The sequence below is a fragment of the Manacus vitellinus genome, unplaced genomic scaffold, assembly GCF_001715985.3.
Source record: "Manacus vitellinus isolate BGI_N305 unplaced genomic scaffold, ASM171598v3 scaffold_64_pilon, whole genome shotgun sequence".
Classification (NCBI taxonomy): domain Eukaryota; kingdom Metazoa; phylum Chordata; class Aves; order Passeriformes; family Pipridae; genus Manacus; species Manacus vitellinus.
The window spans coordinates 2,367,642-2,384,123 of NW_021940718.1; the positions used below are offsets into that span (position 1 = coordinate 2,367,642).

The 16,482-nt window shown below is 47.1% G+C and overlaps 1 protein-coding gene across 1 annotated transcript in view; it reads right to left on the reverse strand.

Moving 5' to 3' along the window:
• LOC103758031 (ceramide synthase 4) overlaps positions 1 to 14,397 on the reverse strand; it is a 42,257-nt gene extending 27,860 nt beyond the window's left edge. The window contains exons 1-2 of the mRNA XM_008924234.4: positions 14,141 to 14,397; positions 6,094 to 6,148 (exon numbers count right to left, since the gene is read on the reverse strand). Coding sequence (XP_008922482.3) covers positions 6,094 to 6,113 — 20 coding nt within the window. The 5' untranslated portion in view covers positions 6,114 to 6,148; positions 14,141 to 14,397. The remainder of the gene's footprint in view (positions 1 to 6,093; positions 6,149 to 14,140) is intronic.
• Between the last annotated feature and the right edge of the window lie 2,085 nt (positions 14,398 to 16,482).

Sequence of the window (16,482 nt, forward strand, 5' to 3'; positions counted from 1 at the left end):
GCCAGGTATGACCCACAGCACAGGCTCCAGCTGATGTCACTCACCCACGTCAGGATGCAAATCAGGCAGCTCTTCTCACTCGTCATCCCTCACTGAGGGGGATGAGCACGACTCCCTGGTTTTGCTCAGTGAAAACAAGCACTGGTTTATCCAGCTAAAAACAAGGCCAGAAGAGGCACTGAGTGTCTCTGGCTTCACCATGTCTTTGGTCGGGGGGTACCCAGAGCAGTGAGCCCAAATTTTTCTTAGCCTCCCTCTTTCAGAAGCCCTTCTGTACTGTCAGCTGTACTCCAGCTGAGCTTTGGCTTTCCCATCTGCATCATTCCATGCCCAGTCAACACTTCTATATTCCTCCTGGCCATCCATCCCGCTTCCACCTTTCTGATGCTTCCTTTTCGTGTTTAAGCTCAAACAACAGTTGTGTGTTAATCCCTGCTGGCCTCCTACCATTTTTGTTTGCCTTCTTGCACGTTGGGATGGACTTCACATGCTTGGAGGAGGCTGCCCTGGAAGACCAGCCACCTGTCTGGCCCCCTTTGCCTGCCAGGAGGGTCTCCAATGAGATCCTGCCAAACACATCCCCAAACAAACCAGGATCTTCTCTCCTGAAATTTAAGAAAGCCCCCAGGACTTATATTCACATTTTGAAATACCATGACTGTTTCTTCTGTATTCCTCCTCTGGGAACCTGGAGATGCTTCCCTACCAAGGGGGAAGAAACCTGGGCTGAACTGCAGCACCTGTTAAACCAGTCTCAAAAATAAAGGGCCGTATTAAGTTACCAGGATAAAAGCAACAGAGACAAAAGCTGAAGACCTTTGCTGTCTGGCTGGCACTTCGTCTGTGGCTGGGTTATTAAACGAAGTAACACTCCTGTGTTACTTCCAGGGCAGGGTGAGGTAACATAAACCTCGTTGTTCTGACACTTGGGAACAATCAGTATTCTGCTACCGAACACTAACTGTGCAAACAACAACAAAAAATCCAACAAAAATCCACTGGAGACCACATGCTGATTGTTTTGGTAAGGCCCAAGAACACCATGTTCTACCATCACTGTGTAAAAAGCTACAGACCATACTATGGCTCAGTAAGGACATCAGACCCCACTGGTGTCCAACTGAGGCACCCAAAGCACCAGCTACAACATCTCCCCAAAGCACAAAGACACCTGTGTGCCCCTGAAAGTGCAAATGTAAAATGTAAGAAGGAGGCACCCATAAAACACAAACGAACGACTCAGCAATTTCTTTGCATTTTTCCTTTCATTCTTTCTCCTGATTTTGCCTGCTATTTCCTCCAGTCTCACTGTAGAAACAGCAGTCACTGTCTGACATCATTTGATAGAACTGAGGAAGGAAATCAAGTTATTGGCCACAGGCCACGGTGAGTTAAGAATTCAGGCTGGAAGATCACACAAAGAATCAAGAGGGAGATAAATTACTTCTCCCAGAACTGCTCACCTCTTCTTTCTCTGAATTCATTGGTACCAAACAAAGCAAGAGACAAGGAATCTTAGTAAGACCATGTCCTTCAATCTGAGTAAAGAGACAGTAAAAACTGCCAAAAAGCCTTTAAACAGAAATGCTCTTTATTCCCCAAAGAATGTACCAACAAGCAGTTCAAACACCAACAGGAGCCTTTTCACAGGTTGTGGAAGGAGAAAGATACAAAAAGGAATCACCCACTGTGAGAATACACACTGAATCAAGCCCAAAACTTTGAGCTTGGGCAGCAATAACTTTGTAAGAAGCTCTTCCAAAGGGAAGTCCTGGCCTTACAACCCAGTTGTGTGCGTGGAGGTTCAGATGCTGGAGAAACAGAAAATATTTGACCAGATCTTTCAAGGCAATACATACCCCAGACATTTCCTTTTGCTGCCAACCGAAATTACTCAACTGATTACCACCAACTCTGCTGCTCCACAATCACATATCAGGCCTCAGAGAGTTCAATACTAACTTAAAAACTGGGAATAATAAAAAGTAGGTAGTAGGTTCAAGCTTCCAAGCCACACTCACATCACATTAAAATACCACAGAGCTCTCAGTAAAGCTTCTTTCTCACAAGCTCCTGGGACAGTGCAATGCTTGTTCAATGCACTACCTGATTCTCCAGCCTTCTGAAGCATAAATGTTCCTAAATAGCTGTGCTGTTCTGGTCTGATGGCCCTCTCCTAACCTGTCCTCTAAGAATCACCCTTGGCAAGCCTTTCTGGTCTTCCAGGAGAGCTCTTCCTCTTCTCTCCTGTGCTCAGTTCTGCAGTTTGCAGCAGCCCTCAGAAGCTTCATGCCCAGTTTCACCAAAAATTCCTACCTCCTTATTTGTGCAGTCAAGCCCTACGGTGAGTCAAACACTCTTACCCCATTTTTCTCCCACAAACAAGGCCATTTCCCCAAAGATAATCTGCTGCATGGAGCTGAGGGAGGCATCCTGAATTACAATGCAGTCCACCTACACATGCAGAGAATGACTTTTCACACAATCCTCACTCTCCTCCCTCATGCAGGAAACACACAGGCTTTAATTACTTCATATGAGCTGGCTTTAAATTTCAATATCAACAGTTCCATCAGTTTCCCAGGTATTTGTTCCCACAAACTCCCCAGGCTGTTCCAAAGCTTAGAAAAAAAAAAAAGAAAATTAATTAGTCTAAAAAGAAGATTCTTTTAAATGATACTTCCACCTCTAAAAGTAGTACGTGTTTTCATGATTTTTTTCGTTTCAAAACACAAACTTAAAACCTTATCTGGGAACAGCATCTGCATTCCCAACATTACTGCAAAAGCAAAATAGGTTAAAAACATTGAGAAAGAGACAGCAACAGATAGAAAGATTTCCTCTCCAAGATTAAAAGAATTGAAACTCACTTTTCACAAGCATTACTGCTTAATGAGTAATGCAATCTATCATATGACGACAGTCATTTAAAAACAAATCTGAATATGAATTATTCTTCATTAGCACAGGTAACTTAAAAGCCCTATAATATGGGCAGCTTAAAAAGCATAAATGTAAAACTACAGTTCTTTCCACAGGCACTGTCCTCTGTTCTTTGCTGGAGCAGTGCCTGACGTGAAGAGAACCTGCCTCCAGTGGAGCTTTCCATATTGCATAAACAAATCAGTATAGGATGGTGTATCCCTTGTCAGGATTTGAAAACCACACTGTGCTATTTATCCAGCAGTTCTGGCACAACGGGATGGCTGAACCAAACCTGCAATGAGACCATTTTAATGAGTGATCCTGCATTTACTCAGATTGCTCAGCCCAGGGTTTCTTGGTCCTCTCCTGACAAACAGAGTCACCCCTTAAGCTGGATTCCTCCTCCTGCCCTGCTGCTGAGGAGTCCCTGAGTTTGCTGCAGGAACGAGAGAACTCTGACCCCACGTTTGTTCCTCACAATTTATTCCTCACTGGGCCAATCTCTGCAGCACAGACACCAACCCACCTCCAGAGCAGGCAGCAGTTCTGCCCTGCCTGAGCCCACCCCACCCTGCCCACCCTGCCTGCAGTCACAGCCCCGAGCACAACCAGTGCCAGCCTTCTGGATCCCCCAGCACGCCGTCAGCACGGCCCTGATTCATGCTGCCTGAGCTCAGGGTTTATTTTTAAAATGCAGATACTGAGGGTCACTCTCTCCTTGCTCCAGTTCGCCGCAAATAACTTCACAAGAAAAGTCACGCAGAAATGATTATTTTGGGAATTCTGCTTTCGTGCCTCTGCTTCAGTATCATCTCTAAACAGAAAAATTCCTCTGGTGCTTTCTTAAAAAACACTGAACACAAACTCTGACAAATCATCTTTCAAAACCCTGCAGAAGGATCTTCCACACATGTATGAAGACAGGCAGATGAGCAGTAAGGAAGCTGTCAGCCCAAAAGCTCTTATAGCACCCCAGGGGTAAAAATAACACTGCTTATTAAAAAAAAAATCAAATCTGAACACACACCTCTTTCACAATTTATTTTTCCTTATCTGTTTTGATTCAAAGCCTTGGCACTCGTTGGGTTGGAAGGTATATGCCATACCTGTGGCCACCAGTGCAGCAACCTCACAAAGCAAAGTATTCCAAGAATTTTTGGAACTGGCTTTTGAAACAAAGAAACTAGTTGTTACCAAAAGCAGTTTTGGTAAAAGCTGAATCAGTCTTGAAGTTAATGGAACTACTACAGTTGGTCCTCTTTGAATGTATTTCCTCTTTTTTTCCAAATGAAAGCTATTCCTGCATTAATTAAAACTAAAGCTTATTGGAAAAGGAGTGGGGAACATGCACTGGATTCCTGACATTACTGTGTAATTCTGGACAAACATGCTGAGGTGTACTCCTCAGCAAAGGAGTAAATTATGCCCAACAGAACAGTCTTCAGTGCATGTTCAAAACTGGAAAAACAATGACATTTGTTTTCTTTTTATTTAAGAACCACCTGCCATGGAATGCCAGTAGACTTAAATATGAAACCTTCAATACAGACACACTAAACATGAATACACAGACAGTGGAGACCCACAGTAAAATGCAAACCTGTATTTGAATGAGGAGGTTGGTCAAGGGCACAGGACACAGACCTGCAGACACCAAGTCAAGGTGGAAAACAGCCCAGAGCTAAAGGTCAGTGTGTGAGACCAGGAGCACCGAGTCAGGCCCAAAGAGAGGAGCTCTGCCTGCTCCTCTCATGGCCTGGGTGCATCCAGTGGAGAGCAAGGCTTTGCACCACCCAGCCCTTCGTGGCAGCTCTGCACCAGAGCCCAGTCTGGGCTGGGCATCAGCTCCTGGAACTGACCCCTGACAGAACAGAACACGCTGCTGGGCAGGGGGGCAGTGCCCCAGCTCCTGGCAGAGTTCCCTGTGCACCTCCTATCAGGTTTAGTCCAGGTCTTGGGACCCTGTAAACTGGAGCTTTTACCACACAGCCTGCAGTGTGTGTGGCACTGCAATGAAATGGTGCTATAAATTCTAAACCAGTGATATATTCCATTGAAGTGTTCAATTACTCTATTAATATTTACTAGAATGAGGGTAATTAATTTTACTAGTAGGAAATAATTACAAGATTTCGACTTGCTAAAGAGCTACCTATTTTTAAGCAAGCTCTTGTATCAGGTAGAGACTTTTGGCTTCCCCTTTTCCTTCAGGTGGCTTTTCTCCTACAGGGAAGAAACTTGGAACAGACATTAGAAATACAAGCAGCAGATAAAACACAGAGCACAATAAGCAATCCTGACTCTGGAAATCTTATGACACTTTTGTTCTTATCTACAGGCTCTTAATTCACAGCTAAAGTGGAGTCAGTTCAGAACTGCACAGTCTTCTTTACACTGGATTTTAGTGTGTACTTGCTATGTTATATAATGTTTGGATACATCCAGTGAGCCTAAATTTAAACAAATGTGATTTTCCAGATAGTGCTATGAGATAAAGACTCAATTTTCAGCATTTCAGAGAACAAGTACATGTTACTAACACCACACAGTACAGAAGATCAAGATGGGACTATTTGTTTTGACTTGTGCATGTTAGTCCTTTGAAATTCTATAATGTCCTTTCTTCTGAGCTTATTTCACATGAACAAAGCCCAGGACTGAGGGGAAAGAAACAGGCATGTTTCCTTTAAGATTACATCAATGGGTGGAGAGATCCACTACAGTCCTTAGAATGAAAGTGCTGCTCTTTCCAGCACGAAGATTCCCCTGCTGAGACAGGTTCCTTATAACTCAGAGCCAGTGTAAACCAACAGTGTCATCAAAGACTGGACCTTGGCCTCCACCCATCCCTGACCATTCCTCCCCCTTCACTGCCACCACCTCTCTGTGCTCAATACAAGAATTTGTGAGGCTTCACAGAGAACCAGGCTGAGAAAAAATATCTGGGTTTAAACAAACTTTTTTTTTCCTTTTTACTTAGGGGTGATTTTACCCCACATCAGTTCCTCAGTGCAGTTCCCTGCCTGGCTTCAAAATCATTTGTGCAGGCTCAAGGCACAAGGGAAAAATCACAAGTGGCCTGGGGCAGGCAAAGGTGGTTCAGCTCCAGCTCAAGGTGATCAAACTGCACCTCCACTGAGCTCCAAATGCCCAACTCCTACATCATACCTGGAAATATCTGGATTCATGTCATCCAGTCCTTACTGGCCTTTGCAAAAGGAACCTGGAAAAAAAAAAAAAAAAACAGAAAATTAAGCCTAAATATATGATATATGCAGCCCAAAGCAATTTCTGCATGTACACACACAGCTAACTTGCAGGGACCCTCTGCATCATATGACATCAAACAAAAAAAAAAAAAAGAAAGCCTGTGTTTCTCCCCTATTTCCCTTAGGGGTGAGTAGCAAGCTTACAGAGCTTTCCCTTACTCATCTCAGACCTGAAAAACTAGTGTATGGTAACATTCCAGCTGCATTTTACCCTCCTGCAGAGAAATGGACGCTGAATTAGGATCTGAAGATTCCCTGAGGGGTCTTTCATTTACAAAGACTTGCAAAGTCTGGACAAACCATCATCACCCCGACAGGCTGTGAGCCTGGATCTGCTGCAAAGCACTGGTCACAAACCCAACCTGTTTGTACTAGTCCTGTGTGCAGTGCTCTCCAGAAGGAGAAGTCCCACAAACTTCTACCTTGGAACTGCCCTGGAAGAACAGGAGGCAAAGCTCAGGTGTGTGCCCAGATGGCTGGAGCCTTGTTATCTGCAGCTGTATGGACTAAACACTCCTTTGCCATAACCACCATTCAAAAGCAGAAATAGCTGGTTTGCAGTTTGATTTTTGTGTATTGAGCTGCTTCCTAGAACCAGAGGACGCTAAAATGAGTGATTTACACAGGCTTTTGCTTCCTTCCCTGGCCTGTATTGTTCTCTGCTGTAAACACGTCAGAAAAGAAAAATTTGGCTAAATCTATGAACCTGAAAGCAATTTTTCCTCAAAAACTCTGGAGGGAAGAGTTTGGGATATTATAGAAGCTAGAGCTGTAACACAGAATAAAAATTTAGAAAGACAGTATTTATTTTCTTGACATATATCTCAAAGAACAGAAAGCAATCAGATTTTCCTGACAATTTCTTATTTCTTGAGCCCTCCCTGGCTCATGAATATAATCAAAGGTCCTCATCAGCTGCGTTTCAGAAAAATTCTGAGTTGCAGAAATGCCTGATACAGTTGTTTTTGTGTTTATTGGATGCTGCCAGGGCTGTAAAAGACTGGCTGTTGTCAAAATATTGACTTTCCAGAGCTCGTGCTCTCCTTCAGACCAGGCACCATTTAAGTTCTGCATTCAAAAGGACTCCAGAGAACTGTAAGCAGCATTCAAAACCCCAATAAAAATGCCCTCCATCAGTCTGGTGACCTCATGAAGAGAAGAAAAGGAACTCCATCAACTGGAAAAGTTTTAAAAAGAAGCCTTCTTTAGCTCTATTTCTACCCAAAAAGTGCATACCAGAAAACTGAACTTTTAAGCCTGTTATGATGCTGGAGTACACAACCCCAGGGTTGTTCAGACAGATCAGGGTTCCCAGGCAGACTGAGGAGGCAAGAGTAGATAGTTTAGACATCCCAAAGCACCACCAGTCTCTCTCTCTCTCATGGCAAAGCAGGGGCTCCCCAGATCCTGTCCAACAACATGGCAAAAGGGCACCAACTCAGAAGAGCTTTTATTTTGATTAGAGCCAAAATATTGAATTAGTTCCTCAACTACAGCCTGTAGGCTTGGCAGCATGAATCTAGTCTTTGCCACATGTGAACAGAGAAGCCAAGTCTCTCCGAGTTACCAGTGTGACAGACAGCAAAAAGAAACTCATCTATGTGAATTTTGGTGGATTCTACAAAAGGACAAGGCAATAATAATTTTTCCTTGCAGGTATTTGCTCTCCTTCCAGCCCGGAAGCAGTTATCAAATTGAGAAGACTCTTATCTCATTAACATAACTCTGACATGAGAATGAGGGAATTAGATCAAGAAAATTAATATTCTGTATGAATTTCACCAGATTGTAACAGCTAATAACCCAGATCAGGTCATTCCTCACCCAGCAGCTTTGATTCTTGGTAAAAAGCACTTTTGGCTTAACATAAGATGCACTTTTCAATTTTGACAGCTTCTTTGCTGCTCTGAATACAAGCATCTCACAAAGTCCATTATCTTCCCACATACGATCTCCAGGTTAACAAGAGCTTTTTTTCTTTTTTTTTTAATTGAAATTGAGAAAAAGCTCCTCTGCATTTTTAAGTTTCATGACTCTCTTGATAAACCTGAGCTTGTAGATTCATCGGTGACCAGCCCAGTCTCAAGTCTCACCCCATTTCTCCCTGCTGGATGAAGAAGAGGTTGGCTCCTTCCGAGGACAAACTTCATCCCATGTGTCCTCTCACACCCACCTTCCACCTGACTTTTGCAAAATTCATCTCACAAAACTCTACCTTACATTTGCAAAACAAGGAATTACTTTTGGATGCTGATAAGTGATGTAGGTAAAGAGGCATTTTGCAATCTGGCAAGCTCAGATTCAGCTGTCTGACTGCAAATTAACAGTGGTCCCTTCCAGAAACCCTCAACCCCGACACCTGACTTCACTCTCACCCCACTGCCAGTGCCTCCTAAAACCTACCAGCCAGTGTGGCTTTAAACGATTCCAGAAGTGGAATTTGATGTCGAGCATCTGATTTGAGGTTTTTGGCAACTCCACCCTAAAATTATTTTTTTTTTTTTGGCCTTTATCCTACTTAGTGTCATGGTCTAATAACCACGGCGGTAGTGGATCAAGGGCTGGACTTGACGATCTCAGAGGTCCCTTCCAACCCGGCTGATTCTATGATTCTGTGAATTTTGCTCATCACACAAACCTTTCTAAAAACAACACAAACCACAAACGAACTCTCTCAGCCCCCTCCCCCCCCGGCCAGTTCTTCGGGGAACAACTTTTCACTGCCGGCAGGAAAAAAAAAAAAATCTTTCCTTCAATCCCATCGTTTTTCACGGCAAGGGGGGTGTGGGGTGTAAAAACCATACTGCGGGCGGAGGGAGGCCCGCGCCCGCCGCCCATCCTTTTGTCCTCCCCGAGCTCCCGGCGGGCTTCCAATCCCTTGAGCTGCCCCCGGGCTGCCCCCCGGGCGTCCTCCGTGTCCATCTCTGAGCTCCCGGCCGGGCTCCATCCCTGAGCTGCCCCCCGGGCGTCCTCCGTGTCCATCCCTGAGCTGCCCTCCGGGCTCCATCCCTGGACTGCCCCCGTGTCCATCTCTGAGCTGCCCCCCCGGGCTTCTATCCGAGCTCCCCATGTCCATCCCTGAGCTGCCCTCCGGGCTCCCCCCGTGTCCATCCCTGAGCTGCCCCCGGGCTCCATCCTTAAGCTGCCCTCGGACTTCCCCCCGTGCGTCCTCCGCTGTCCATCCCCGAGCTCCCCCCGTGTCCTCCGGCCCCCCCCGTATCCATCCCCGAGCTCCCCCCCGTGTCCATCCCTTAAGCATGCCTCCTCGGGCTTCCCTCCGGGTCCCTATGGTCCATCCCTGAGCTGGCCCCCGGGACTCCCCCCTGTTGCGCCCCGTGTCCACCCTGAGCTCCCGCCGCGGGTTACCATCCCCGAGCTTGCCCCGCCGTGTCCAATCCCTGAGCTCCCCCCGTGTCCATATCCCCGAGTGCCCCCCGGGCTCCCCCGGCTTCCCCCGCTCTCCCTCCCCGCTCCTCGGGCCTGCCCGCGCCGGGGCGCGGCCCCGGCCGGCCCGCGAGCCCCGCCGGAGCGGCCACTGCGCGCCCGGGCGGGCGAGTGGGAGGGGCAGAGCGCTGTGCCGCCGGGGCGTTAACGGTCCGGGCGCTGCTCCGGGCGCGCGGCTCCGCTCCGTTTCCGGCATCCCGCTCCGCTCCCCCCGGCCCGGCCCGGCCCGCTGCCGCCCCGGCCCGCCATGCCCTGCCCTGCGCCTGTGCCCTGCCCTTTGCCCGGCCGGGCAGCCCCTTGGGCAGCTCCTTCAGCAAATCGGTCTTTACGTGGGAAAAAAACCCAGTGGTTAAACTACTACGTGTTATTTCACTTTTTTCAGCTGCTGAGTGAGGAATGACCTGATCTGGGTTGTTAGCTGTGACGATCTGGTGAAATTCATACAGAATATTAATTTTCCTGATCTAATTCCCATCTCATGTCAGAGTTATGTTAATGAGATAAGAGTCTTCTCAATTTGATAACTGCTTCCGGGCTGGAAGCAGAGCAAATACCTGCAAGGAAAAATTATTATTGCCTTGTCCTTTTGTAGAGTCCACCAAAATTCACAGAAATGAGTTTCTTTTTGCTGTCTGTCACACTGGTAACTTGGAGAGACTTGGCTTCTCTGTTCACATGTGGCAAAGATAAGATTCATGCTGCCAAGCCTACAGGTTGTAGTTGAGGAACTAATTCTGTATTTCAGCTCTAATCAGCATAAAAACTGTTCTGAGTTGGTGCCCTTTTGCCATGTTGTTGGACAGGATCTGAGGAGACCCTGCTTTGCCATGAGAGAGGGAGAGACTGGTGGTGCTTTGGGATGTCTAAACTATCTACTCTTGCCTCCCAAGAAAGGGCTACTACCATGGCTTTGGAGTCACTGCCCTACAACTGTGTAGATTTTAAAGCCAGAAAAAAACAAAAAAACAAAAAACCACAAAAAAAAACAACAAAAAAACCAAAACAAACAAAAACAAACAAACAAACAAAAAAAACCACACAAAAAAAAAACCCCAAAACATTCTTAAGGTGATCAATTCTGTCCTATGCAGGCCAAAAAAAAAAAATTCCATCCTGTCATTTTTGCTTGCAAGCCCTGGGAGCACAGATCCTGTGTGCTGCTGCTGTGCTATAATGCATTCTTGGAGCACTTAAGGCTGTTGTGGTGCTTTAGCTCTTGCTTGCCAGACTTTTCTAGAGCTGTAGTCAGCACAGTTATGATGAGCATGGTTATAAATACCTGTGCAGACAGAAATGTGGACAATTTTAAAACAAACTCAGTGACTTATTAATGGTTTTCTTGTTTAAACATTCGAGTCCACCTGCTCTGTTCCCATCACACAGTGCAGGATGCAGCTCACTGAAAACCCGTGGCTTGAACGGAGTTTCTGCTACAGTAGCCAGGTTGCCACAGATCAGTGAGTGGATAAATGTATCAGGGAATATATTTACACGAGGTGGTGGGGCCCTGGGGTTATAATCCTGACAGGAATCTCTGGCCACGTCGCAGCCTCAGGGACCCCGGTGCTCCTACAAGTAGGTGGTTGTCTAGTACATCATTTTGTGGCATCACTGAAACCAGCTTAAAGCAGTGCTTGATCTGCAGTGTCTGTATTTACAAAGTCAGCTTTTCTGGGGCTGATCCAGAGCCCGCTGACGTCAATGAAAACTCCCACTGACTTCCAGAAGATTGAGATTGGGCTTTCTGTGAGCAGAAGTCTGCTCATTTCAGCACGTGCAATAGGTGAAACAAAACCATCTGAGACCCCTGCAGCAAAGGAAGGTGCTCAGGGTGTTGTTTGCTTTTTGTTTGCTGTGACTCCCTCAGTTACAGGGGTGTGACCCAAATCCTGCCTCTCAGGAGGAGCTGTCTCTCTGTGTTCACCATGGTGAGTTTGGAACTAGGAGTGCTGAATGCTGCTGCTCAATCCCTCTGCTGAGTGCTCCCTTGAAGCCATAAAAGGTACCAGTCTCTCTGGGATCTGTACCTTGGGGTCTGAAACATAAAGGTGGACACCCAGTCTCTATCAGGCTTCTTCAGGAGTTTCATGACATAATTAGGATATGAGGTAGTTCAGTGAGTCCAGATGAAGCTCTGGGTGAGCCTGATGGCCAGTTGGGCTGTGCACTGGGCACTGGAAAACCTGAAGGTGACCTTTATTGCTAAGAAGAGCATCCTCGAGTGGGAAAATGGAGTCTCCCACACCCAGCAGGGCCTGGTGTAACCAAACTCAGTTCCACCTGGAGAAGAAAAGGCTCCAGGGAGACCTTAGAGCACATTCCAGTGCCTAAAGGGGGTTCAAGAGAGCTGGAGAAGGACTTTGGACAAGGGCCTGGAGTGACAGGACAGGGAGGAATATCTTCGAAGTGACAGAGGGCAGTGTTAGATGGGATATTGGGAAGAAATTCTTTTTTCAGAGGGTGGTGAGGCCCTGGCACAATTTGCCCAGAAAAGCTGTGTCTATCTCATCCCTGGAAGTGTCCAGGGCCAGGTTGGATGGAGCTTGGAGAAACTTGATCTAGTGGAAGGTGTCCTTGCCCATGGCAGGGCATTGGAAAGAGCTTTAAGGTCCCTTCCAACCCAGGCCATTCTGTGATTCCATGAAATTCCAAAGAGAGCTGAGCTCTGGTGAGCACAGAGCTGGTTGTGCCCAGGGCTGGGGATGGTGAGTGGATGCTCCTGCCTGCTGTGGCACACGATGCTGGGCAGAGCTGCTGGGAACTGCAGACTTACTGGTCCCTCTCCCCACCAACAAATCTCATTTTGTGCGATTTTCCACACCTAGTGTGGAAAATAGTTGGACTCTGGCATTTAAGTTTAAGTCACTCTTGAGTTGTGACTCTCATGACACTTCATCCTACTGTCTTCTTCGTGCACCTTTCAGTCCTAAGGATCCCAGAGCCATTAGAATTCAAGACCAGGACACAGCATTTTCGTGGGATTAGTTATTCTACTCCTGAAATAGATCCTGTTTATGAGGAAGGGGGGAGACTGTCTTCAGTACACACTGCAGTTTATCAGGCCCTAAGAGAGTGGGACAGTGTCTAACTGGAACTGCACAGGTACTTCAGGGAAGAGCATGTAATTAGTTACACCTGAAATCTGACGAGATGCTGCTGCTAACAGGACTGTAATTTGGAACAGTCAATTATCACTTTGTGGCTCTTTGTCAGAGCAGAGTAAGCTGGGCATTTAGAAGGAGTCATTAGTAGCAGACAAACTCAGAAATCAACTCTCCTCTGGATCATGGTGAGGTATATGGTTATGGTTAGGCAGTGAGGGTGTCAGGGATTAGATACCATGGCTGACACTTCATTGAGGCTTCTCAGGAGGAGCTCAACTGTGATTAACACCAAACCTCCTTTCTAGAAACGATCTTGTTCTGAGTCAGTGACATTACTTGTGCCAACACTCCTAACCCTAACAGGCTGAGGAGTCTTAAAGCGTTTGTGTCATCAGCTAAGCCAGGTCATTCTAAATAATTTCACAGAAAACAGGTATCTCTGTTCCAAGTCTGCTGTCAACTCCCTCTGCAGAGACTCTGAATTCCAGCTCCATCTGGCCACTCTACATCTGCTTGCTCACTGCACTGGACTTGGCACAGTTTCAGCATTAATTGTGGCCAACGGTGTATTGGGCATTCCATGGCTAAGGTACACACCAGAAGGGGTCCAGCAGCATTTGCAGTTCAGCAAACTGTGCTGCAGTAATGCAGTGGGCTGCACGAGTCAGTGGGGCAGAGCCTGGTTCTCTGAGTGCACGTTACAGCAGTAAGAGCTTGGTTTTATTTACAGCACCTTCACAAATGACATTCCCTCCTAGGCACAGAGTGCTTGGAGTGCTTTGAGCAGATCTCTGCCATCTTAGTTACCCTGAAACGGGTGAATTTAAAGAATGTCTTGATTAGGAAGATATTATATACATTTGAAAACCTTCTAGGTCTTTCTACATCTACCATTGGCTTTTTCTGTAAAGCAGCGTCTTCTATGCATTTCCTGTAATAACAGCTCCTTTTTGAGGGTCAATACCATCCCAAGAGATTCTGTTACTATTGATCACACTATTTCCTAGGAAGATAATGGGCAGCTCCCCCTTCCCACCATTGTATACATATTTTGGTTTATCTGCTTTCCTTTTTCTCACTTAGACCTTCCTGAACTCTTTATGCCATTCTTCATTTGTTTCAAGCCTGATGCAGAATGTTTTATTTGGGGACACTGGTTCCCTCTCCCTTATCTGTCTCTCAGCAGCTCTCTGCTACCTGGAATCTGCCCAAAATCCTGCAGTGACCGATGATGCCCATTGACACAGCCCCACTTCCTCTCTCTCCAACTGCCACCCCCCCTCCAACCTTTGGACAGCAGTGCCTGCCCTCACTGTGTCCTTTGGTTTCTCAGCTCCAATGTTTAGGATGACAGAGGGCAGAGACAGCACATCTTGGTGCTCATTGCAGTCCACTTACCCGCTCCTGCTGCCAGCATCTGCTGCACTGCCTCACTCACACATTTTTGCTGCCGTGTATCAGCCCGAATTGGTTGTCCTTGGGTGTCCTTGAAGCCTTGGGTGTGCGGAGAAGGTGGCTTATTGCCTGGTGCCAAAGTTCAGTATCTTGAGCCAAAGTTGCAACTTTGTGAGTGTTGTAGGAAAAAGAGAGCTGCAGACACCACGGGCACTCTCGGGTGCCATGGAACTCCCTCCCCCTGGCTCTTGGGGAGGCACACGGGAGCAGCTTTGTTCCTATTTTAAGTACAGACCAGAGTAGCCAAGAGCCATTTGTCCTCCCTGGGCAGGCTGGCAGGACTTGGGTTACAAGCCTCAAAGGGCTGCTATTGAGTGTGCTGCTCCAGGGGATTACAGACAGGAAAGCTATCCTAAGATCCCTGTCCTTCTTGAAAGGACTTCTGAAGTATCCGACCTGTGGCTAATATTAGACACTGCAACTTCAGCAAGCAATCCAGTGCCCTTTTTGTACTGCTTGGCTCTGCCCACTCCTGCTGTGATCTCATCCTGCAGCACCACTTTCAGGGTGAATGTCAGGACCCCAAGACTCAGTCACTGGACACTTGGGGGTCCCTTGCTGATGTCCCTGTTGAAGAGAGGGAAGTGCCCTGAGAGAGCCCAGCAGAGTGTCAGAAACCTTCCCCTCCCCTTGCACAGCCAGTCCTGCAAACCTCAGGGTGAGGTACTGAATAGCTGATTTTATTGTAAACAAAACTGATTTCACTGCCATTCACTCTCTCTTGAATTTCATTCATGGGTTCTGTGACACCCATATAAGTGCTGCAAACGGCTGGGCCAGGGTCACTTGAGGTAACACTGAGAACAGGCAACACTGGCTGCTGAGTCCTCGTCATGTCTCTCAGCTCTTTATGAGCTGGGGCCATGTGCTGTATTTTGCACACACCTTTCACACCCATCACAAGGCTCTTCCTCCAGAAAATGCCAGGGTTTCACTGGGATCCTGCAGCCCTCCAGCCAGCCCCAGGACCTGAACAGACTGGAGTATTTCAGCTGGAAAGGACCTACAATGATCATCCCATCCAACTGCCTGACCTCCTCAGTGCTGACCAAACGTTAACACTTGTTACTAAGGCCATTGTCCAAATGCCTCTTAAACACTGACAGGCCTGGGGCATTGACTGCCTCTCGAGGAAGCCTGTTCCAGGGTTTGACCACCCTCTCAGCAAAGAAATGCTCCCTCATGTCCAGTCAGAACCTCCCCTGGAGCAGCTTTGAGCCATTCCCAGGTGTCCTGTCCCTGGATCCCAGGGAGAAGGGCTCAGCACCTCCCTCTCCATGTCCCCTCCTCAGGAAGCTGCAGAGCAACAAAGTCACCCCTCAGCCTCCTTTTCTCTAGAGGAGACAAGCCCAGAGCCCTCAGCTGCTCCTCACAGGACACCCCTTCCAGCCCTTCACCAGCTTGGTTCCCCTCCTCTGGATGTGTTCAAGGGCCTTCACATCCTTTTTAAATTGTGGGGCCCAATTTATGGGATTGCATTCATGATGTGTGTGGAAACACAGTGTGGGAATGCAGTTAGTACAGCTGGAGTCAGTTGTTTCAGGGTGTGCTGTGCCAGTACTCATTTCACGTCCCCCTTTGAAGGGAGAGGAAAGGATGGTCTTAAAATGCACTGGCTACCAACTTGTTTTCCAGTGTAACACAAAAGGTAAGTTTTAGCTCATAAATCCCATGCCATTTGCAATCCTTGACACTTGAAGAGTGAGGGCGCTCGTGGCAAGGAAATTCGTCTCCAGCCTCACTCTGCCTGCTGATTTATCAGACTCAGGTTTGGACACATGCAAGGGTCTGTGTTGTGACACTGAGCCTCTGTGGTGATTAAACCCAGCTGGCAACTAAGTACCACACAGCCTGTCATCACTCACCCCCATCCTGACCCTCGTGGAAGGGAGAATTGGAAAGAAAAGATAAGCCTCATGGGCTGAGGTAAACAGTCTGACAATTCAAAAAACCCTCCAAACAAAAACAAAAACAACAAACCAACCAACCAAAGAAAACCCTCCCCGAAAACCCCAAACAAAAAAACAAACCCCGCCCCCAGAGCTCCCACCAATAATAATAATAAACCCAATACTAATAATTTCAATGAAAAGGAGGGATAAACCCCCAGAGGAGCAAGTGATGCTTAATACAGTTGCTGACTACACACTGCCCCATGCCCAGCACATCCTTGAGCAGTGATCAACCACTCCTGGGCAGCTCCCCCAGTTTATATACCGAGCATAGCATTTTATGACATGGAATATCCCTCTGGCCAGTTCAGGTCACCTGTCCCAGCTGTGCTC